Genomic DNA, 23,511 nt, shown 5'->3' on the forward strand with positions numbered 1-23,511 from the left:
AAGCATTTCTTCCTTCTCAGAATGTCTTTCTTGAAACTGATAATTCAGATTTCTGAAAGGCTGAGTTGTAAGTATATGTGATGTAGTGAATACAGTATATAGAAATGGTATACTCAAAAGGTGGCCAGGCTTATAGCCCTGCAGGTGAGAATAGTCATGTAGCATGTGCAGATTTGCAGAGGGATAATGTCTTGTGAAAAGTATACATATATTTTCAGCTGAAAAAGTTTAGTGTTTTTAGAATGAAATTAGATAATACAATATTAGCAAAATCAGAAATCTAAAAATCTCCATTGATGTTTTCTTATTAAGCTTTGACTAATTTTGGTTCTTTTCAGTTGTTTGACTGATGTCTCTGAAATATTTCAGACCTCAAGTTAATTTGAAACAGGATGTATGTCAGTCTTTCCGTGAGAAGATTTCTGTAGTAGACGAAACTCCTGCTCAGTTTATCACAACCGTTCTTCCTCCAGTTCCTACCAACTCATTCCAGCTTGAATCTGATTTCAGACAACTGAAAAGTTCTCCAGATATGTTATATCAGTATTTGACGGTAAGGAAGAGCTCAAAGAATGTCTTTGCCACTATATAATAATAGTGTTACATTTGCTTTTTGTGTAATATGATTGTAGAAAATGCTTTTATTATCCCTTGCCTGATACATGTACTACCCTGGCTGGACCATTTAAAATATTTGCAACCAGGGAACCTTTGGAAATAGGTTCTGTTTTGAATTCTCTTCTCTAAGAATAACTTAATCTGATTTCATATATCATAACTTCAGCTTAATTCTTCATCCTTCAAGATGGGGAAAGAAGCTAAAATACATTAAATGCCTTCTTTGTGTCAAGTAATGCTTGTAATATTTAGGCAGTCATTCTCCTGAAAATGAGCTTTCATTCGCTTCAAGAAAAAGAATCAAATCATATGAAATTTACCAAATTATAGATTAATATAGTTTTTCTCCAGTGCAATTATAGTAATAATTCCTTATAATTATGCAGTATAGTTACTTCCAAATACACTATCTCATGTAATTAAACTCTCTATTTTTATTGCTCCTTGAGAGCTCTCAAGTTTCCTGTCTCTCAGGGTGTTGTATATCTCTCTGTTCATGAGGTTTTTCTTTTTTTTTTTTTTTAATATATCTTTATTGATTTCAGAGAGAGGAAGGGAGAGGGAGAGAGATAGAAACATCAATGATGAGAAAGTGAGTCATAGGATTGGCTGCCTCCTGCATACCCCCGACTGGGGATCGATCCCGTAACCTAGTTATGTGCCCTGACTGGGGATCGAACTGGGATCTCCTGGATCATAAGTTGATGCTCAGCCTCTGAGCCACCCCCTGCCAGGCCATGAGGTTTTTCTTTGACTTGTACAGAGTGATTATTTTACAGTTCCTCTAACCTTTTCTCTTCTATCATTAACTACATTTTGGTGTGACCTCCCACCATTATTATTCATTATGTACTAATGCATAGTAGTTATTTTTGACTGTATTCACCTTGGCAATTATTATATGTTATTTATATCTGAATGTTACCATAATTTAATTTTCTAACTCTATATTTTTTCCAAGAAAATTGAACCATCCTTGTATCCTAAGTTGTTTCAGAAGAATCTAGATCCAGATGTATTCAACCAAATCATTAAAATTCTGCATGACTTTTATATTGAGTAAGTTGAATTTTTTTAGTTGTACTTTCATATTGTAGTGCGATGCTGTTTCTAGCGGTTTGGGAAATTCATTCATTTTGATATTATTACTACTTTTTATATGGCAAAATTAGCTCTAGTGAAATTTTACTATTGCAGAAGTTGTAAAGAGATGATAAGTGCAAGCAATAATAAGGGAAATGATTAAGTTTAATTTTTTTAGAGAAAAGTAGGATATGGAAGTGACAAGTGTTCTAACAGATAAATAACTTTTGTGCCAAGCCTCACATTTGAGAATATTATAATTTCTTCAGTTGATTTGATACATTTCTTCATTTGGGTACTTAAAATAAAGACAGTGTTCAGGGAAAAAGATAAATGAAGACCTTATTTATATATAGTTAGAAATATTGTGTTAGTAAAGAAGTAAATGAACTACTTTTAATGGATCGTTTGTTTTTTATTTGGCTTATTTCAGGAAAGAAAGGCCGTCACTCATCTTGGAAGTTTTACGAAGGCTTTCTGAGCTAAGAAGGTTTGATATGGCAGTGATGTTTATGTCAGAACCGGAGAAGAAAAGTGAGTTCTGCAAGCAAAGCCTTGCCATACTTCCTTATTCTCATATTGTTCTTTATTTTTTAAACAAATGATAGCAAACATTTATTGAATGCTTACTATGTTCAAGGTGCATACAATAAAATTAAAATTAATTATAATTAAGTAAAATTAAAAATTTTAATACTAATGACATTATGATTTGTTGGTATGATTATCATTCCTCTTTTACAAAGGAGGAAACTGAGGCATAGGGAGGTAAGGAATGCAATCAGGGTCATATAGCTAGAAATCAGACCCAGGATTTAAACTTAGGCAGTCCTCCTCTAGAGTCTAGTCTGTTCTACTTGAAAATTCAGTAATAACAGAATGGCTGAGTCCTGCTGTCTTGCAACATGTAAAGGTTCCCTGTCACAGGGGGCATGTGACTGGCTGTGGGTGCACTGACATCTCACCCATTCTGTGAGAGCTAATTTCCTTGAGTTTGTTTGATTTAAGCCAAATTCTCAAAGAATGACAGGATTCAATCAGATGAAGTGGGTAAGGAAGAGTTTTAGACTGAAGAAATGTGTTCTGAGACTCTGAGGCAGGAAAGAGCCAATTAAGTTTAGAAAAGTAAAAGAAGTACAGTGTGACTGGATTGTAGAGTTAGGGGGTGAAGAGTGGCAGGTGATGAGCCTGAAGGATTAGATCCCTTATTTGTTCAGCTCAGTCTTTGACAGAAAGTGTTCTCTTGGGAGACTCTAATTTAAATAAGATCAAACTCTGCAGAAACTTCAGTTACCTAGAAGTTTGGACTATACTGTAGTTTTAGGAAAGAGAAAAAAATCTTTAGAATACCAGAGTACCAGTGTTTTTAGTTTTAAAGATAGTGAAAACTCGTACCATTTTCAAACCTCCAAAGCTAAGTGTACTTTGGGCTCCTTTTCTTATTTCTTCTTTATGTATCTAGCAGTGACATTGAATGAGTCTCAGTCAGTAAGAAAAATACTCTTTATGTTGTATTTAGGGATGTGAATATGTAATTTAGAGAGATTTTAAAATAGAGTTTAAACCAAAAGAAATTTCTGCTTTATCTTCAGTTAAAGTATTATTCTTACTTATTACTCTCCAACGTCATCTTCCACCACTTTTTTCAGTCACTCTGCCCCACCACACTGCTTGATGTTTTTAATATACCAAAACTGCCAGACTTAATTTAGCCTCAGGGGCTTTACCTTCAGCTGTTCCCTTGGCCTAGAATATCTCCCCACATATCTTCACATTGCCAGCTCCCTCACTTCATTGAAGTTTCCCCCTGAAAGTCACCACCTCAGAGATACCTTTCCTCACCAGTCCTAGCTAAAGTAACTGCCTGCCTCCCCTCCCTCGTCACCTTCTGTATTCTTACCTTGCTGTATTTTCCTTCATAATATATATCTAGCTGGTGGTATTTCATGTATATGTTTATTATTTCTCTCCCTAGTAGAATTAAAGCTCCACGAAAGCAGGAATTTTGTCTCTACCCTGTTTTCTAGGCCTCAGGTGTAGAACAGTGCTTAGTATGTAATAATCTGTTAGTAGAAGCGTGTTGAATGAATGATTTTCTTGCCACTGTAATGTGATAAGTTCAAGTGTACTCGAAGAATGTGAGTTGGCTCTTCAGACTCGCCTTCAATCTTGGTTGGGTTACCAATGTCCACTAAGTTAAACATGGGAAGCACTTATAATGGTTCCTAGCATGTAACTAAACTTTCAATAAATGTTACCTGCTATTATCTTCCATTACTGCCATTATTATTAACAACTATTAGCTAGTTTTAATGTTGAGAAATAGATGAACTATAACAGTATTTTCCAAAGTGTTGAGTGTGGACCATTCAGTGGTGTGAAATAAAAAGATTTTACATGGTTCATAGGAAGATCTTTGAACTCTTAATAGTTATATATGTATTTTTAGTATATATTATAAAAATGTATAACTAGCCCATCAAACATGATTTCGTAGATGTTATTGCTAATTTTCAATTTAGAGTAGTGATATAAAATTTTCTTCTGAAATAAAATGATTTAAGTTTGAAAAACAGTTAGTTATAATATTAGGTAAAAATACGCTTGTTAAATAGAGTAAAAATTTTAGGAAGCTTAGAATGAGTTAAGTTTACTCTGTAAGATTAATGTCATTGAGGGTATAGGAGAAATTTTTTACTACTAGAGCAAAACATTTTGGTAAGAAACATTGGATTGCAGTATAATTTTCTATTCTTGGGTTGGCTTTTTAAATATCTGAATTAGAATTTATGAATAATCTTAATGAAATGTAAAAAGTTTTATTTAACAGATCAGATTACTCTAATTTTTATTTCACTAAATTTTTTAAAAATGGAGATTAACATGAATACTATTTTTCTTTTTCAGTTGCACATGTATTATTCAATCACATAGAGAAATCAGGATTGAAGGATAATTCTGTTGAGGAACTCAAGAAAAGATATGGTGGTTGATTTCCATTTTTACTGAAGTTATTGTCTTTGACTTTCACATGTAAATTTTTTTCTACTGAAATAAAGTGTTGTTTTGCTTTTAAGAAAATGAAATCATACAGAAAAGTACTGTCTTTGGATATAAGTTAATTAATTATAAAGTGAATTGTGATTTAACTAGTGAGACATGTATTCAGGTGAACTATTTATAAGTCTTTTTCTGAAAATAAAAATATAAATAATGAGGTATATTTGTAAAGATCAGTATTTTATAAATCATTTTAAATGTTAGATATAGACACATTCTTCAGTGCCCTGTAAGTGTAGCATGATTTCCACATGACAAGGCTGCTTCATTAGCATTATGAGTAAATTATGTTTGTATAGAGGGAGTTAAGTAGATAACTAGATTGTTTCTTTATAAGACTTTTTAATATCATTGTGCCAGTTCACTAACAGAATTACTTGCAGGATACGTATTTTTAGTATTTATGTTGAAAGAGACTTTTAACTAGACTTTTTATATTGGTTCATTGAGGAGCCACAACATCCTTAGATTTAATCCTTCAGGTTTTTTACTCAAGATATCCGCATCATATATTAACTAAAGGCACATAATCTAAAGCAAGGTGTAAAAAAGTTAAGAACTGGAAATGTTTGAATAGTAATTAGCATATAGCTTGCGTGCACGCGTGTGTGAGTGTTGTGTGTGTGGCGTCTATAAAAGCCTTTGAAAGCAGGGCTAATATTCCACTCATCCTTGTTCTGTACAGTACCTGTCACAGTCCTTTGCACCTAGTTAGGTGCTCAGTTGATATTTATACAATTTAATTTAACAGCAAGAATCAATTTTAGTAAATGTTTAAAAGTAGCAACCTAGCAAATTTTGGGGATCCTGTGAATGTTGTTAAGATCAACTTAATTTTAGAAGCTATCAAGTTGTTAAAAAAATACTAGGTCCCTATCCTATAGCTGTTACCAGCATTAATAATACAGTCAAATTTAAAACTTTATTTTACATTATTGGTAATTTTTGTTGCATCATACATTGTTATGCTTACAATTGCTTAAATAATCATAATCTATTTGCAGAGATAATTTTCCAGATATAAATTATTGAAATGATCATAATTTGTATAGCCTCAGTGTTTTGCAGTACACTTAGGACAGAATTTATTAATGCTATGCATTGCTAAATGTACTGTCTTTTTATGGTATAGGACAAACAATAAAATTTAGCCTTTTATGTATAGCTTATAGATTTGTATTGAATTTTGAATTACTTGAATTTTTTTCAAGTGATTAGTAAGAAGTTGATTTAGATGAATAGAAAAGTATTCCAAAAGCAAAAAAGTTCTTTCTCATATTTTCTTATGTGATCCTTAAAAGAAACTTAGAAGGTAGTCAGGGCAGGTAGTGTTATTGCCATTTTTAACATAAGAAAAGGAGATTCAGAGTCAATGTTTCCATGATTACAAGGCTAAAAAATAGCAGAGCAGTGCAGAACATGCTGCTTCTAACTCTTGAACTACTGCAGTTGCATTATTTATTTTGTGTTATCTGTATAGGGACCGGCCTGAAGAAGTATAAATCCCAAGATTTGCTTTAGAATTTGCATTAAAATTATTAAAAATGTTAACCTGTTTCCCATTATTATTAGTTTAAGTGCTCATTATTTCCTTCCGTTTAGTTCCTGCATTCCTACTGTATTCTTCTAATTAGTTCCTTGGGGGATGTCTTTCTTGACCCTATCAGCTGAGCTTTGTTTTTTTGTTGTGTTTGTGTGTTTTTTTCCTTAAAATATTACAGATGTCCCTTTTTCTCCCCAGTGACCCATTCCACCCCATCCCATCCTCGTCCCCAGTCCCTCTCCACACCATTGTCTGTGCCCTTGGGTTGTGCATATATGCATATACATTCTTTGGTTAATCTCTCCCCCTCCACCCACCCAGCCTCCTCCATCCCTCTGAGATTCATCAGTCTGATCCATGCTTCCATGTCATTGAATCTATTCTGTTCATCAGTTTATTAAGTTCTTTAGATTCCACATGTAAGTGAGATCATGTGATGTGTGTCTTTCTCTGCCTGGCTTATTTCACTTAGCATAATATTCTCCAGGCCCGTCCATACTGTCCCAAAGGGTACGAGATCCTTCTTCCTTACAGCTGCATAGTATTCCATGGTGTAAATGTCCCACAGCTTTTTATCCACTCATCTACTGATGGGCACTTGGGCTGTTTCCAGATCTTAGCTATTGTAAATTGCGCTGCTATGAACATAGAGGTGCATATATTCTTTCTGATTAGTGTTTCGGGATTCTTAGGATATATTCCTAGAAGTGGGATCACTGAGTCAAAAGGCAGCTCCATTTTTAATTTTTTTGAGGAACCTCCATACTGTTTTCCATAGTGGCTGCACCAGTCTGCATTCCCACCAGCAGTGTACTAGGGTTCCCCTTTCTCCACATCCTCGCCAGCACCTGTCATTTGTTGATTTGTTGATGGCAGCCATTCTGACAGGTGTGAAGTGATACCTCATTGTGGTTTTAATTTGCATCTCTCTGATGATTAGCGACGTTGAGCATTTTCTCATATGTCTCTTGGCCATCTGTATGTCCTCTTTGGAGAAGTGTCTATTCTATCAGATACATCCTTGACAAATATGTTTTCCCAGACCATGAGGTTCCTTTGTATTTTGAGGCTGTTTTTTTTTTTTTTTTTTCTGTGCAGAAGCTTTTTAGTTTGATGTAGTCCCATATGTATGTTTTTTCTTTTGTTTCTCTTGCCCTAGGAGATGTATCAGTGAGAATTCCACCATGTGAGATGTCTGTGACTTTACTGCTTATGTTTTCTTCAAGGATTTTTATAGTTTCGTGACTTACATTTAAGTCTTTTATCCATTTTGAGTTTACTTTTGTGTATGGTGAAAGTTGGTGGTCTACCTTCATTTTTTTGCATCTATCTCTCCAATTTTCCCAGCACCACTTATTGAAGAGACTGTCCTTACTTCATTGTATGCTCTTGCCTCCTTTGTCAAATATTAACTGACCATAATGGCTTGGGTCTATTTCTGGGGTCTCTGTTCTGTTCCATTGATCTATATGTCTGTTGTACCAATACCAGGCTGTTTTGATTACAATGGCTTTGTAGTTCAGTTTGATGTCTGGTAAAGTGATCCCTCCCACTCTGTTCTTTTTTTTCAAGATGGCTCCAGCTATTTGGGGTCTCTTTTGGTTCCATATAAATTTTTGAAATGTTTGTTCTAGAGCTGTGAAATATGCTGTTGGTATTTTAATAGGAATTGCATTGAATTTATAAATTGCTTTAGGCAGTGTGGACATTTTAATGATATTAATTCTTCCAATCCATGAGCATAGAATATTCTTCCACTTGTTTATATTTTCCTCTATTTCTTTTTTTAGTGTCCTGTAGTTTTCTGAGTACAGGTCTTTTGCATCCTTGGTTAAGTTTATTTCTGTTGGGTCCGTTGTTTTATCACCTCTTTCATTTCTGATTTTATGTATTTGGGTCATCTCTCTTTGTTTCTTAGTGAACCTGGCTAAAGGTGCATCAATCTTATTTATCTTTTCAAAGAACCAGCTATTGGTTTCATTGATTTTTTGTATTGTGTTTTTAGTCTCTATGTCATTAATTTCTGCTCTGATCTTTATTATTTCCTTCCTTTTATTTCCTTGAGTCTTTTCTTGTTGTTCTCATTCTAGTTCTTTTAGTTGTTGTGTTAGATGGTTTATTAGAGCTTTTTCTTATTCTTGAGATAGGCCTGTAATGCTATGAATTTTCCTCTCAGACTGCTTTCGCTGTGTCCCATAGATTTGGCGGTGTTGTCTGTTCATTTTCATTTTTTTCCAAGAAGTGTTTGATTTCTTCCTTGATCTCATTGGTAACCCATTCATTGTTTAATAGCATGCTATTTAGCCTCCATGTGTTTGAATATTTTTGAGTTTTTTTATAGTGGTTGATTTCTAGTTTCATGGCATTGTAATCCGAGAAGATGCTTAATATGATTTCAATCTTCTTGAATTTGTAGAGACTTGCCCTGTTCCCTAACATGTGGTCTATTTTTGAGAATGTTCCATGTGCACTTAAGAAGAATGTGTATTGTGCTGCTTTGGGATGAAATGTTCTGTAAATGTCAATGAAATCCATTATGTCTGGTGAGTCATTTAAGGTCTGTGTTTCCCTGTTGATTTTTTGATCTGTCCAATGCTGACAGTGGGGTGTTAAAGTCCCCCACTATGGTTGTGTTGCTGTCAGTCTCTCAGCTGAGCTTTGTGACCTGCATCTTGGGGTTCCATCATTGCATTTTTCACTCTTTAGGATAGTTGCTAATTCTTGCCTGATTCCCCTCTAGGCTCTGAGATTCTTTAAAGCAGAGGCTATAGCTTTGATTTTTTGTATTTGTGACAGCTCACACAGTGTCTGGTATATAATACATGTTGCTGAATTTAAAGTGAAATGCACAAATCAGAAAGACCTTTGTCAAACCATGTGCTCCAAGATTTTGTTGGAAAGGCCATCACTGTCCTACAAGAAGCGAATTGTCCTGAAGGCTGTGTGCATGGATGACATGATGAGTGTGGATTCATTGGGAACTAGAATTTGTCTTCATATCATTGGGATTACACACGTGCAGTGTCTTTTAAAGAGATGACTTTTTTCCAAAGAGTGTTACTTGACACATACTATGAAGTTAATAAATATTTGCTGAATATGTGAATGAATGAATTTAAGCACTGTAGAAAGAGATGAAGTATCCAGATGAAGAACCTTTTAAATTTGGCTCAGAGAATTTGCCTGGACATTGAAGACCTTTTCATCATCAGTGGGGATTAATTTTATTCTCTTTTACAGGATTGTGTTCAGATAGTTCCTCCCCCCGTCTTGAAACTGCTTTTAAAGGGAATAGAAATTTTCTGTTTCTCATGTGGAACTCTTGTTGGTCATAGCAGTTCAAACAGGCTTAGTGATTAATGTAGCTGCCATTTATATGTACTCTGTTGTGTGCTACACGCTGTACCAAGGGCTTTGCATATATCATCTCAGAAACTGGCTCTGAGAGATAGATAAATTGTTCTCTGAAGCTGGGAGTCAGGCAGACATTAGTCTGCCAGCTATCAGGCTCTTCCTTCTGCGCTATACAGTGTTGAACAAGTCACTTAACAGGAAAGGACAGCTGTCATTTCTTTGGTATTACTGCCACCCACTGGGTCTTTTGAAAATAGCACGTACATGGCTGAAAGCACACTGATAAGAATCAAAGTGAAAGTGAATTTTATTAGCAAGGTTCGATATCTGTAGAAGCCTTCCAGCACATTTAGCAAATGTGAAGGTGTAATTTTTGGTCGTGTTGTTCAATATTGAAACCTGGGGAGAAAAGATGGTGAGAGGAGGGAGTTGGCCAACAGTCCTGCATGAGTTCTGTAGTTTATTCAGCCAACCACAGATAGGTCCTGAAGGCCTACTCTGCCTGTCACTGTGGTGGTTGGATTGGGTAGGTGGCACATGGGAAAGGAATTAGTGTTTCTTTGGGTCCTGTTCTGAGCCTGATTTGCTCTGTCCTGCTATAGTTGCCTGATCTCTGTGCCTTGGTCACACAGGGAGGCCTGAGGTCACTGAGGGAGTGTCACCTCAAAAGCAGGGAGGACCCTCAAAGTCGGTGCCCAGCCATGGCCACGCCAGAAGCTCCATCTTCCTCCACCAAGCAGAGGCCCCTTTTCCAGTGTGTCACAGGGTCTTTTACTGGGTCTTTCTAGGGACTTGGAGGGTGTGTGTGCAGAAAGTTCTTTCTGCCTTCAGTATTTCAGTGTGGAACCTGGGTCTAAAATAAGTGTTAGACTTGACTTTGGAGAGGAAGAGATGTCACAAAAGTGCAGTCACAAAGGACTGTGCGGAAGTTCTTCCTTGGGAGAGAGGGAGGAGGTGTATGGTTGTATGTGTGTGTGTGTGTACATTGTATGTGCATGTGCGTGTGTGTGTGTGTATGTGTGGTGGGAAATGGCTAAGAGTCTGTATAGGATACTAGGGTCTGTTTTAACTACTGGCATACAGATAGCTGTTTCTCTTCTACCTTCCCTGCCTCCCCGTTTCCATTATGAATAAATTGTTTCGATGTTTACTTTATGGAGCCCATGTAAGTAATAAAATATGGTGACTTTGGTATTTATTCTCACTGGGATAATCGAATATGCATGTAACATCACAGCAAAAACTATGAAGTCAAGGCAGATCCTGAATTAGGGTGAAATGGTGCATTTGCAATGACAAGGCCAGGTCGAGACCAAGAAGTTGCCATAGTTCTGTGGTTATTGGTTTGCTATCCCAAAGATTATGCCATGTTCAACCCTCTCTTTTCTACTCTTTGTATCAAGCCTTTTGTGAGTGCTAAACGTCCTTGGGTTCTTTGTGATTAGTTACTGCTCATGGGGCAGGCGGTAGCTTATTAGGATGGCGAGAGGACCAAAGGAAAGGACTCATCTATTTATGACCCAGCAATAAATTGAAACAACTGATGTGCCAGTCTGGTTCTCTAGCTACTGACCTGATTTTAGCCCTAAGAGCCTTCAATTCAAAATGCAGGGCAGTATTATTCTGGGAGTCTGGCCGGGCTGGAAGCTCTGCTTGGTTACAGACTTGACTGTTCTCTTCTCCGACCCCGGATTAGACAGCCACCTTGAAGTGCCAGAGGGGGCACTTGCTAAATGCATCTCCCCTCTGGCATGCTGCAGGTTTACAGTGCCCAAAAACCTACCCTAGACCTCTTGGGGACACTTAACAGTTTTACTTTGGCCCAGGCAAGTTATTATTAAACAATATTATAATTTGAAAGAAGTAACATGAGCTCATTGGTCCATTAGCAGAGGTAATTTTATCTGATAATGCCTGTACCACTTCATGCCTTGGAGAGGATTGAAGGAGTCCAAAAGCAGCCAAGGGGGAGTTTAGAGTAATCCCGGAGTGAAAAGGGAGTGATCTGGGAAATGGAAGGAAGGTAAGAGAAGCCTGTTTACCTTCCACAGCCTTGAAGTTTTGCCTGAGCGGGGCCTGCAGAGGCTAAGGTCCCTGGTTCACAACCTGTGGGCCTCTCGGGTGAGCGTTCTGAATTGACTGTCAGGCTTAGAGCTCTGGTTATTGTTACCTCAGTAATGACTAGATAGAGATTATGGAGGGTGAGGCGGGATGCTGTAAGGAGGTCCTCATTGCCTTCAGCCCTTCTTTAAACCAAATTGCAAGGCTGCCTGAAGCCCCCTTTATGCAGACTCCAGAGAGAGCTCCAGATTCAGATGGATTTATATAACTGTCACCAGGTATCTTCAAGGGCTCCAGCTCTAGGGGAGTCATTCATCCCTTTGATAGCCCCAGATGGCCTGAGCCTTCTTCCTGTGTCCCTGGAAACCATCAGTTTACTGGGTCCCAGAAACGTTGAGCCCAGCAAGTGCTGACACATCCATCCTGACTGCCCCTAGTCAGCTCTCCTCTGGGCTGCTGCTGCTCCAGGCTTCCCTGCTGTGGCCACCTCATAGCCTCCTTTCCCTGTTTCTGCTCGTCCACAGGCCTGCTGAACCCCAAGCGGGGACATAGGCCCTGCCCTTAGCCTCCCACTCATAGGTTATATTAGAAGGCAGTTTGATACAACATAACACTTGAGGGTGCCTTCAGCATTATGGGAGAGAAGAGGAAAGAAGGCATCTATGCTCCTGGAGTCCACTGCTTCTTTGCACGTGGATCCCCCTCAAGTCCAGAATTCTCTACCAGCTGGCCTAAACCAGAGGAAGCAAAACCTAGCCACCATCCTGCCAAGGTTGAGGTCACAGCGCTCTGCAAAGCTCCTCATCTCAGTCCGCATCCTGTGCTCTTGCCCTTGGATCACTCCTGCTTTCAGGACTTTCCTGAAAGAAAGGGTAGGCGCACACTTCAAACATGCTTGACCAAAACTTAAATTGTGTTTCCAGAACAATGGAAGACTCTTCCCAAAGGAAAAAGTCCAGTAAACACAAGAATGCAGAAAATGCTGTGATTCCCCAAACTTTGGCTTTAATCTTTTGTTTGTTTCATGTCTATTATAATCGGTACCTAGGGTTTGACTTTGCTCTTTTTGCCCACCCCCTCCGCTTCTTTTCTGTCCAAGAAAGCCTGATTTGGAAAATCAAAGTCAGACAAATCTTCACTCTGAGTGTGTAGTCTGAGTGAATTCCAGCCCTGCAGTCTGAAATGTGACGAAGTAAGGCTGCGCTGCATGTTGTCTTCTCATTTTTCATCACACCTGATTTGTCACTGCATTTGATAGAGCAGAGCAGAACAAAGTTTTTACTAGCCATTCAAGCAAAAACATTGACCACCAGAGAATTTTGAATCCAGGCTTGAAGGAAAGTCAGAAAAATCACAGAAGGGACTGAGGCTCCTTAGATGAACTTGGAAGATCCCGTTAACAGGTCAATTTAACTTTCTGTAAATCACCTGAATTCAGGTCTAAACTTTTCATTACTATAGTTATCAATATTTATTTTAGTTACATGACCCCTAACATTTGTTAAAAGGAAAGCAGAGTCTCATATAATTTTCTTAGATCTGCTTTTGACTTAACTTGGAGCTGTAGTATTGTCCTTTAAGGGCTGTGTTACTAGCCTTGATCCAGGAGGTGGCAGTGTGCCTTCCATTTGGGGATTTGGGTATGAAATCTTGTACCTCCTGTCATGTGTAAGAAGGTGGTACATTGTGAAACCATGATGTAATGTGCTCATTGATCTACTTCATTAAGACATTAATAAAAATTGAATCTGAATGATAGGAATAGAGTCATAAATTTATAAAATTACTTATAATAGTTACTTATTTTATAAATAGTGAACACTTAACACTGTACTGGATATTCAGTGGGTAAAACAGAAATATGTGAACTCAAGGCTAATGAAAATGAAACAGAATACAGTTCTATGTTAAACAAATTAGCAGTTAAACAAAAGGAGAGCCTGGCCAGGCGTGGCTCAGTGGTTGAGCATTGGCCTAGGTTCCAGGAAATCGTGGTTCGATTCCCAGTCAGGGCACATGGCCGGGTTGCCGGCTCAATCCCCGGTTGGGAGTGTACAGGAGGCAGCCGATCAATGACGACTCTCTCATCATTGATATTTCTCTTTCTCTTTCTCTCTCTCCCTCTCCCTCTCTCCCTTGCCTTCTCTCTTGCCCTTCCTCTCTCAGAAATCAATGAAGATATATTTTTAAAAAAAGAAAGGAGAGACCACTATGGTCTGACGTTGGCAAGAGGACTTCTCAGAGGGAGGTGGTAAATTTAAGGGATGAGTAGGGACTCCTGATAAGATGAGGGATTAAGCCCATTCAGTTCTCTCTACCTCTCCAGATCCTACTAAAATACTAGTAAAGGATTAAAAATGAATAAATCATGAACAGCAAAAAGAAAGGCAACAAGGACATTAGGAAATGAGAGAACACATTTTGGAAAGATGAAGGTGGAGGGAGTTAGAGAATTTTCATGAAGGAGCATAAGGAAGGTGTTGCACGTTGAATTGTGCTCCACCCCCAAATTCATGTGTTGAGGTCTTAACCCCAGTACCACAGAATCTGTATTTAAAGATAGGGTTTTTTTTTTGTGTGTTTTTTTTAAAGATAGGGTTCTTAAAGATAATTAAGTGGACCCAAATCCAACATGATTGTTGTCCTTATAAGAAAGATTAGGACACACAGGGAAGACCATATGAAGACAAGGAAGAAGGGCCATCTGTAAGCCAAGGAGTCCAGAAGAAACCAACACTGCTGAACCGTGATCTCAGACTTCTAGCCTCCAGAACTGTGAAAAATAAACTATTGTCTAAGCCACACAGTCTGTGGTACGTAGCTATGGCAGCCCTAGCAAACCATTACAGAAGGTACTCTTCATTCTGGAACCCTTGAGAGGCTCTGGCCTAAGGGAAACCAGTACAATAGATAGATGTCTTTCATTAATTTGAGGAAATTCTCATTCATTATTGCATCAAATATTTCTTCCATTCTTTTCCTCCTTCTGGTATCCCTATTTCATGTGTGTTACACCTTTCATAATCTTCCCACTGTTTTTGAATATTCTATTCTGCCTTCAATTTTTTCCTCTTTGCATTTCAGTGTTGGAAGTTCTGTGTCCTACATTTAGATCTATGATTCATTTTGAGTTAATTTTTTTGAAAATTGCACTGGCCAGATCTTTCATATTATGCTGAATAAGAGTGGTGAGAGTGAGCATCCTTGCCTTGTCCCCAATCTCAGGGGGAAAGCAGTCTTTCACCATTAAGTATAATGCTGGTTGTAGTTTTGTTTGTTTGCTTTGTAGATGCTCTTTATCAGGTTGAGGAAATTTCCTTCTATTTTTCTGAGAGTTTTTAAAAAAAAAATCAAGAATGAGTGTTACCCTCCTGGCATGGCTCAGTGGTTGAGCATTGACCTATGATCCAGGAGATGGAGGTTCGATTCTCAGTCAGGGCACATGCCTGGGTTTTGGGCTCAGTCCCCAGTCAAGGGCGTGCAGGAGGCAGCAGATCAATGACTCTCTCATCATTGATGTTTCTATCTCTCTCTCCCTTTCTGAAATCAGTAAAGATATATTAAAAAAAAAAAAAAGCATGTTAAATGTTTCAAAAGCTTTTTCTGTACATGATAAGATTATGTGTGATTTTCTCCCCCCCATTAGCTTTTTAATACGGTGGATTACATTGATTGGTATTGAAATTTTAAACTAAGCTTGCATTCCCGGGATAAACCCTATTGGGTCATGGTATAGAATTTTTTTTTTATATAATGCTGACTTATGTTTGCTAATGTTTTGTTGAGGATTTTTTTACACCTGTATTCATGAGGGATACTGGTTTCTAGTTTTCTTCTTTGATAATGTCTTTGGTTTTGGTACCAGAGTAATACTGGCTTCATAAAATGAATTGGGAAATGTTATCTCCTATTTCCTGGAAGAGATTGTGTACGATTTGTACTAATTCTTCAAATATTAGATCAAGTTCTCCAGTGAAACAATTGGGCCTAGAGGTTTTTTTTTTCAATCCTCACCCAAGGATATGTTTTTATTGATTTGAGAGAGAGAGAGAGAGAGAGAGAGAGGGAAAGAGAGAGACAGAAACATCCATCAGTTGCCATCCCTACACACCCCAACTGGGGATCGAACCCACAACCTGGGTATGTGCCCTGACTGGGAATTGAACCTGCAACCTTTCAGTATATGGGCCGATGCTCCAACCAACTGAGCCACAGTGGCCAGGGCAAGGGCCTAGAGATTATTATTGGGGCAGGGCCACAGGCACAGTTTAAACATTTTTAAATATTATCAAATTATTTCATATTGAATAATGGTAGTTGGTATTTTTGTGAGGTCTTTTTTTTTTTTTTAATTTATTTTTATTGTTGAAATTATTACAGGTGTCCCATTCCCACCCCCCCCTTGTCCCTCTCCACCCTGCTTCCTCCTCCCCAGACCTTCACCCCATTATTGTCTGTGTCCATGGGTTATGCATATAAGTTCTTTGGTTAATCTCTTCCTACCCCCAGCCCCTCTTCCCTCTTCCCTCTTCCCTCTTCCCTCTTCCCTCTTCCCTCTTCCCTCTGAGATATGACTGTCTGTTGCATGCTTCAGTGTCTCTGGGTCTAATTTGTTTGTCAGTTTCTTTTGTTCGTTAGCTGCTTCTTAGAGAAGACCCTTCAACATTTCCTGTAGTGCTGGTCTGGTGGTGATGAATTCCTTTAGCTTTTCCTTGTCTGAGAAGCTCTTTATCTGACCTTCAATTCTAAATGATAGCTTTGCTGGGTAGAGTAATCTTGGTTGTAGTTCCATGTTTTTCATCACTTTGAATATTTCTTGCCACTTCCTTCTGGCCTGCAAAGTTTCTGTTGAGAAATCAGCTGACAGTCATATGGGGGCTCCCTTGTAGGTGACTAACTGCTTTTCTCCTGCTACTTTTAATATTCTCTCTTTGTCTTTAACCTTTGGCATTTTAATTATGATGTGTCTTGGTGTGGGCCTCTTTGTGTTCCTCTTGTTTGGGACCCTCTGTGCTTCCTGGACTTGTAAGTCTATTCCTTTCCCCAGCTAGGGGAAGTTTTCTGTCATTTTTTCAAATAGGTTTTCAATTTCTTCCTCTCTTTATTCTCCTTCTGGTGCTATCATAATGCTAATGTTGGTGCACCTGAAATTGTCCCAGAGACTCCTTACACTATCTTCATATTTCTGGATTCTTTTTTCTTTTTGCTGTTGATTAGGTGTTTTTTGCTTCCTCACATTCCAACTTGCTAATGTGATTCTTGGTGTCCTCTATTCTGTTGATTCCCTGTAAATTATTCTTCCTTTCAGTTAGTGTAGCCTTCATTTCTGACAGGTTCTTCATTATGTCATTGATGCTCTCACTAGTTTCCTTAAAAGTCTTACTAAGACCCTTTACATTCTCATTAAGTTCCTTGAGCATCCTTATAACCATTGTTTTGAACTCTGTATCTAGTAGCTTGCTTGGCTCCGTTCTTTTTCTGGAGATTTCTTATGTTCTTTCCTTTGTGACATGTTTCTTTGCTTCCACATTTAGCCTGCTTCCTGGTGTTTGTTTCTATGTATTAGGTAGAGCTGCTATGTCTCCTGGAATTTGTAGAGTGGCTTTGTGTCGTAGGTGTCCAATGGGGCCCAATGTCCTCAGTCTTCCCAGCCACCTGAACTGGGTCTTCTCGGTGCTCCCCTGTGTGGGCTGTGTGCACTGTCCTGTTGTAGGTGAGATTTGGTTGTTATTGGCATCACTGAGAGGAATTGACCGGCAGGCCAATCATCTGTGAGAACAAGCTGCACCTACAGCTGAAGAGCTGATGTGCTGGAGACACCCCTATAGAGCAGGATTTACTTCAGTGGAGCTTTGGTGTTCACTGAGTCCTCCCCTTGAGTATGTCACTCATGGATGTGGTAGGATTGTAATCCAGCATGGTTGAAGCTCACCACTGGGTGCACTGTCTCTGGTTCCTCCTGTGAGGTACAAAGTCAACCTCTGCCTGTGTTTCTCCCAGAGCCACCCAGCATGAGATACACAGCAACCTGTAGATGGCTGCTACTTGTGTTGGTCTCAGAGGTGCCCAAGAGAGGCCAAGCTATGAACCATTGCAGGCTGCCACTAGTGCCAGGCCTGGAGCCCCTTACCGAGAGGTATGGGGCATACTGAGGCCAAATGCTGCTTGTTTGAGATTTTAGGAAAATCCTAAGCCTGAGGCAAGAGAGGCCACTTGCATAGAAAAGCCACTGGAAATGGCTTGGATGAGCTTGCAAGTAGGGAGGGACAGAGCGAAAGGTGTGAGCCAGGTTGATGGAGATTCAGATATGGTGCCTGCCTGCCGACTCTGTGGGGGGAGGGCTTGTCAAAGGAACAATGGCCTTTTCCAGCTCTTCTCTCTTGGAGAAAGCTGCCCCTACAGCTCTTTCCTGGATTCCAGGCAAGTTAGTTTCTCCCTGAGTGTTGCAGGTTCCTTTCAAGCTGCTGTCTAGCGCTGGAGCTCAGAGGGGGTGCATCTGAGTAAGTCCATGTGCCAGCCCTTTAAGAGGAACTGCCTGGGGCTCCTGCAGCCACTGTGTCACTCAGCCACGACCCCCATTGGTTTTTACAGCCCAAAGTTGGGGGGGCCTGATGTGGGGCTGGGACCCCTCACTCTTGTGGGAGACCTCCACAGCTGGGGTATCCCTCTTGATTTTAAACCACTGCACCCATTTCCAAGGTTTCTGGTTTCTGTGATTCTGTCCAGTTCCACCCTGTGTCCGCCCCTCCTACCAGTCTTGATGTGCTTCTTCTTTAATTTCCTAGTTGTAGGACTTCTTCTGTTCAGCTAGATCTCAGGAGATTCTGAATGATGGCTATTCTGTATTTTAGTTGTAATTTTGATGTGGTTGTGGGAGGTGGCAGATACCACAGTTACCTATGCCGCCACCTTGTTGTCCTCTATTTTTGTGAGGTATTGATTCATTTCTTCTAAGTTGACAGATGTGAGTGTACAAATTTGTTTGTAGCATTTTCTTACCCTTGAAATAATCATTTTAATTATTTTAAATTTGTTGAGATTTGTTTTATGGCCTAGGATATGGTAATGTTTTGTGGGCTCTTGAAAAAACTATGGATTCTGCTGTTGTGGGTGGAGTATGTTATAAATACCAACCCATTGATGGTGTTGAGTCCATCTGTATTTTTGCTGATTTTTTTGGTCTAATTGTTCTATTGATTGTTGAGAGAGGAGTGCTGAAGTTAACTATACTTGTGGATTTGTCTGTTTCTCATTTCAGTGCTGTCAGTTTTTGCTTCCTATACTTTGCAGCTCTATTGTTTGTTCCATACACATTTAGGATTGCTATGTCTTCTTGGTGGACTGATCCCTTTATCATTATGTATTGTCCCTTCTTATTCTAATAATCTTTGTTCTGCAGTCTACTTTACTTAACATTAATATAGCCACTCCTGCTTTCCCTTGATTAATAATTGCATGATATGCTTTTTTCCATCATTTTACTTTCAACCTTGTATCATTATATTCAAAGTGAATTTCTTGTTCACAGCATATAGTTAGGTCATGTTTTGTAATCCAACCTGCAGATCTCTGTCTTTTAATTTGTATATTTAGACTATTTATATTTAATGTAATTATTGATATGTTAGGATAAGTCTACCATTTTCATTTGTCTTTTTCTCTTGCCTTTCTGTGTGTTACTGGAACAAATTATAAAATTCCATTTTGAGTAATCTTTTTTTAAAAGTTTCTCTTTTAATATAGCTTTTATATTGATTGTTCTTAGTATATACATAACTTATCACAGTCTATTGGTGGTGTCATTTTACCAGTTTGAGTGACGTATGAAACCTTACCTCTCTTTACCCTCCCCTATTTATAAATCTTAAACATTTTCTCTACATAAATCAAAACCATATCAGACAATGTTATAAAGTCCCTACTCTCCATTAGGCCTCCTTTGACACCACTCCATCAGGGAAGGATGGGCATCTCATTACTGTTGGGTAGGGGTAGAAGCCTAGTTGCCCCATGTGGTCTCCACTGATACCATGAGGGGTCTGAGTGCTAGTTATTGGCCAGTGGGGATAAAATTCCTGCCTCCCTACTTGTCTTCACTTATATCTGCCCCTCTAGGTGTTGGAGCCTCTTATTAGAGCCTTGTGTGTGGGGGAGCCTAGGCTTCCTACTTGACCTTTGCTGGTGTGAATGAATGAGGGTAGAGCTACAGATTCTTCTGTGATATTTGTCTAGAGTAGAATAGCTATTATCTGAAAGTTTCTGTCTTGCTCCTTTCCTGGTCCTTTGGCTAGAGAGAGCAGACTTTTGTTTTTTTTTATGGTATGTTCCCACTGGCATCTCCAGGTTGCTGGCCTCTTTAGCAACACATTTGGACTATATGAGGCAAAAAGACAGCCCAAAGTATTCACCACTGTGTTCTTTGGGTTCCAAAGTCCTTAGTGAATCTTTTCAGACTTCTTATATTTGATTTATAAATAATGTCCAGAGTTTTTCATTGTATTTAGCAGAGAAAAAAATATATGAAAAAGTACACCTACCACTAATTGTTTAAAAATATTTTATGTACTTTCAAACTTAACGTCACCCAGAAAATTAAGTAAAAAATCTCTGCATCATGCTTGGTCCCTCACTTTCCCTCATTTTCCATCAGTAAGTCTGCTTGGCACTTTCTTTGAAACATATTTAGATCCTCTCCTCTCTATTATCCATTAGCCAAGGTTGAGTCAGCATCTCCTTTATGCTATAGTTTGGAATACTGGTAGCTCTGCCTTCACCCTTGCTACTGCAACTCATTCTCTGCACAATTGTTAACTGTAAACTTTATTATTATTATTATTTTTAAATATATCTTTATTGATTTCAGAGAGAGGAAAGGAGAGGGAGAGAGAGAGATAGAAACATCAATGATGAGAGAGTCATTGATAGGCTGCAGCCCACAACCCGGGCATGTGCCCTGACCGGGAATCGAACCCTGATCGCCTGGATCCTAGGTCGATGCTCAACCGCTGAGCCACGCCCGGCTGGGCAACAGTAAACTTTAAAAAACAAATTACTTCATGTCACTACCCAGCTTAAGAACCTCTAAATAGTTTCTCATTATACTTTGAATAAAATATGAATTACCTATCCTAATCTATTAAGTCCCCAAATAATCTACCCTTTGCCTACATCTCCAACTGCATTTCCTCTATTCCCCCCTTAAACCAAAATCATACTTACCTCATTTTTCTCTCCTAAGTTCTTCTATCTTGTACCTGCCTCAGGGCCTTTGCACTTACTATTGCAGAACCCAGAGTGTGTTTCTCCCAGGTCCTCACAGGGTTGCTTTTGCTCATGTGAATTCCAGCTAAAATATGACCTCTTCTGAGAAGACTTCCCTACCACCCCCTTACTCAAATAACTTTCTATATCAGCACCCTGTTTAATTTTCTACAAAGTATTTATAACTAATATCTCTGGTCTATTTACTTACTAGCCATCAGCTGTCTTTTCCCTCTGATATATAAATTTCATGAGATCAGGGTCATTGCCTGAGATGCACTAGGGGCACAGTATCTAAATAATTTTTACTGAAAGGATGAATTTAATCAAATCCTAATGAGCTAATTATGTATAAGAGTCTGTGTTGGGTGCAAGACAGTATTTCACATCTGACATATTGAATATGAACACTGACCTTTTGTAATAAGTGAGATAGAGAGGTGGAGGGTGGGCTGCTCCAAATGAAGATGTCATTGAGGAGCCATATCCAGCCAGTTATGCCTATGACTCAAATCAACAAAGTACTTTGATGAGGGTCCTCACTGGCATCCTAGAGCTGGAAGGATCATACCCAAGTTTTCCTTGGATCTTGGTAGTTCTTGTCCATTCACCTACAGCCCAAGAATCAGGTTCTTCATCACAATGGAGGCCACAGCCCTCCAGCAGGGAACACTCTGTGGTTAGGGATGCTGATGTGTGACTAATAATCGGACGTGTTTGAGATCACTCTCATTTGGTTTCTGGGTCACGTGCTGGAAGAAATATACTAGCTCTTTATCTGCTGTCTATTCATATTTCATGCTTCCTTCTGCGCGTTTTATCTAAATTAAATCTCTCTTTCACTGGGGGAGACCTTCGGCTATCAGCTGCTATTTTTAGAATAGTAGTCAAGACTTGGATCTTCAAAACAGGAGGCCCCAGGGCTCCCCGCTGGCTGCTCTGCTTACTCAGCCAGACCACTGTGGCTCTGAAGGTTAGCATTTCTTTTTTTTCTGCCACTAGGAATTGTTCAGCCAGTGACACCAGTGGTACCTAAAAGTCAAGGCCTTCTCCACCAGTCCTTCCAGGATGTCCCCCATGGGCTCCAAAGTCACAACCCCAAGGACAGCATTGAGGTTCTGCCTCTCACGCTTGTCTGGCTCTTTTTTTTTCCATTTGAGTAGATAGACTCCCAAGGGAAAGGACATGTAATAGCAAGCTACAGATCTGCAGGGGGCAGACAAGGACCTGGAAGCTCAGATTTCTGCACTGCATCGAGAATGTTGCCGAAGGCCAGCTGTTAACAGTCTGGGCCCTGTTGCTCTTTTCTGTAACACTGTGGGTAGAGCTGGGGTGGGCAAGGGGTAACCAATGGCACTCCTGTGGGCCAGGTATGTGGAGGTCTCTCTTCCAGGGCTGAGGGACCTGTCAGATGGGGAAGTGTGGAGGGGCTAAGCTTGGTTTTCCCTTGGAGCACTTATACTAGAATGGCCACTGCTGCCACTGGGCCTGACTTCCAGGGTGGGGGATTAAACTTGAAAACTGAGGCCCCATGCAGATACAAACCCCCTTCTTTGGTTCCCCTCAGCAGAACTTGGACAAATTGGCATCTCCAAGGGGATTTTATCAAACTCTAAGGGAGAACATGGGCTATAAATGAAGATGATACTAGAGGCATAAAAAGTTTAGCTCACACAGTCCAGGACTCATGTCACCCTGCGTAGTCTGTGTCCTGTGTCCCCTGGTCTAGGCTCCTAGACTGCCTCCTTGTGGAGGACACCTTCTCTCCTCCCTGATGTCAGAATCTGTTTTCTCAGATGTTAGTGCTTGGTTTCCCTGACACTTGCAGTTCTTTAAGGTCAAGGCCAAGGAAAAATGCTAATTCTGCCTCTCATGTAGGGACTTCCCACTCAGTTTTAGATGCTGGTCCAAAGATGGCCTTTCTCCAGCCACCCAAAAAGACAGTGCATTTCAGGTGAGATCCTTTCTCTGCTTATAGAAAGCAGTTTTGTTCTTAACATGTCCAAGGGTGAAACAATTAAGAACATTCATTCAAGATCTTCCCACAATGCTTTGTGCAGGGATTTCCTGATAAATGGTGCTCCAATGAGGCAAATTTAAAGAGTGAAGGCTTAGAAAGATGCATTTTGGAAAACTTTCTCTTTTTCTCAATGCCTTTCTCAGAGCATCTCTGTTTTGGTGTCATTCATGACATTCACACATTTAATACATTTCTTGTCATTAGTTGTGTCTGAGAGCTTTTATAAGCTTCTTGGCAGGTAGGTTTTCCACGTTTTATGGCTTGTGAAGAATACCTCCTTCATTGTAGTGGGAGGAATCTAGCTCTGGGGCTAACAGGGGTGGGGAGGAATTTCCTCCACTGTGAGATGAAAGGTGTACTGGACTGGATAGTTTCCACATTTTCACTCCTAAAGGTGCTTTTTATACCTTTCATATCTCAGTGTTTGCTTTCTCACTTTTCTTTTTTTTAAATTTATTTTTCAATTATAGCTGACGTTCAATATTACTTTACATATGTTTCAGGTGACTTT

General features: G+C 39.3%; 1 protein-coding gene across 1 annotated transcript in view; it reads left to right on the forward strand.

Annotated features, from left to right (window-relative positions):
- The window catches only part of RPAP3 (RNA polymerase II associated protein 3), a 30,720-nt gene extending 24,790 nt beyond the window's left edge, over nucleotides 1-5,930 (forward strand). Inside the window, exons 14-17 of the mRNA XM_081129540.1 lie at nucleotides 370-553; nucleotides 1,580-1,677; nucleotides 2,135-2,235; nucleotides 4,609-5,930. Of these exons, the coding sequence (XP_080985666.1) occupies nucleotides 370-553; nucleotides 1,580-1,677; nucleotides 2,135-2,235; nucleotides 4,609-4,694 (469 nt within the window). The 3' untranslated portion in view covers nucleotides 4,695-5,930. The remainder of the gene's footprint in view (nucleotides 1-369; nucleotides 554-1,579; nucleotides 1,678-2,134; nucleotides 2,236-4,608) is intronic.
- The last annotated feature ends 17,581 nt before the right edge of the window (nucleotides 5,931-23,511 follow it).

Source organism: Miniopterus schreibersii (assembly GCF_964146895.1).
Source record: "Miniopterus schreibersii genome assembly, chromosome: 2".
NCBI classification, from domain to species: domain Eukaryota; kingdom Metazoa; phylum Chordata; class Mammalia; order Chiroptera; family Miniopteridae; genus Miniopterus; species Miniopterus schreibersii.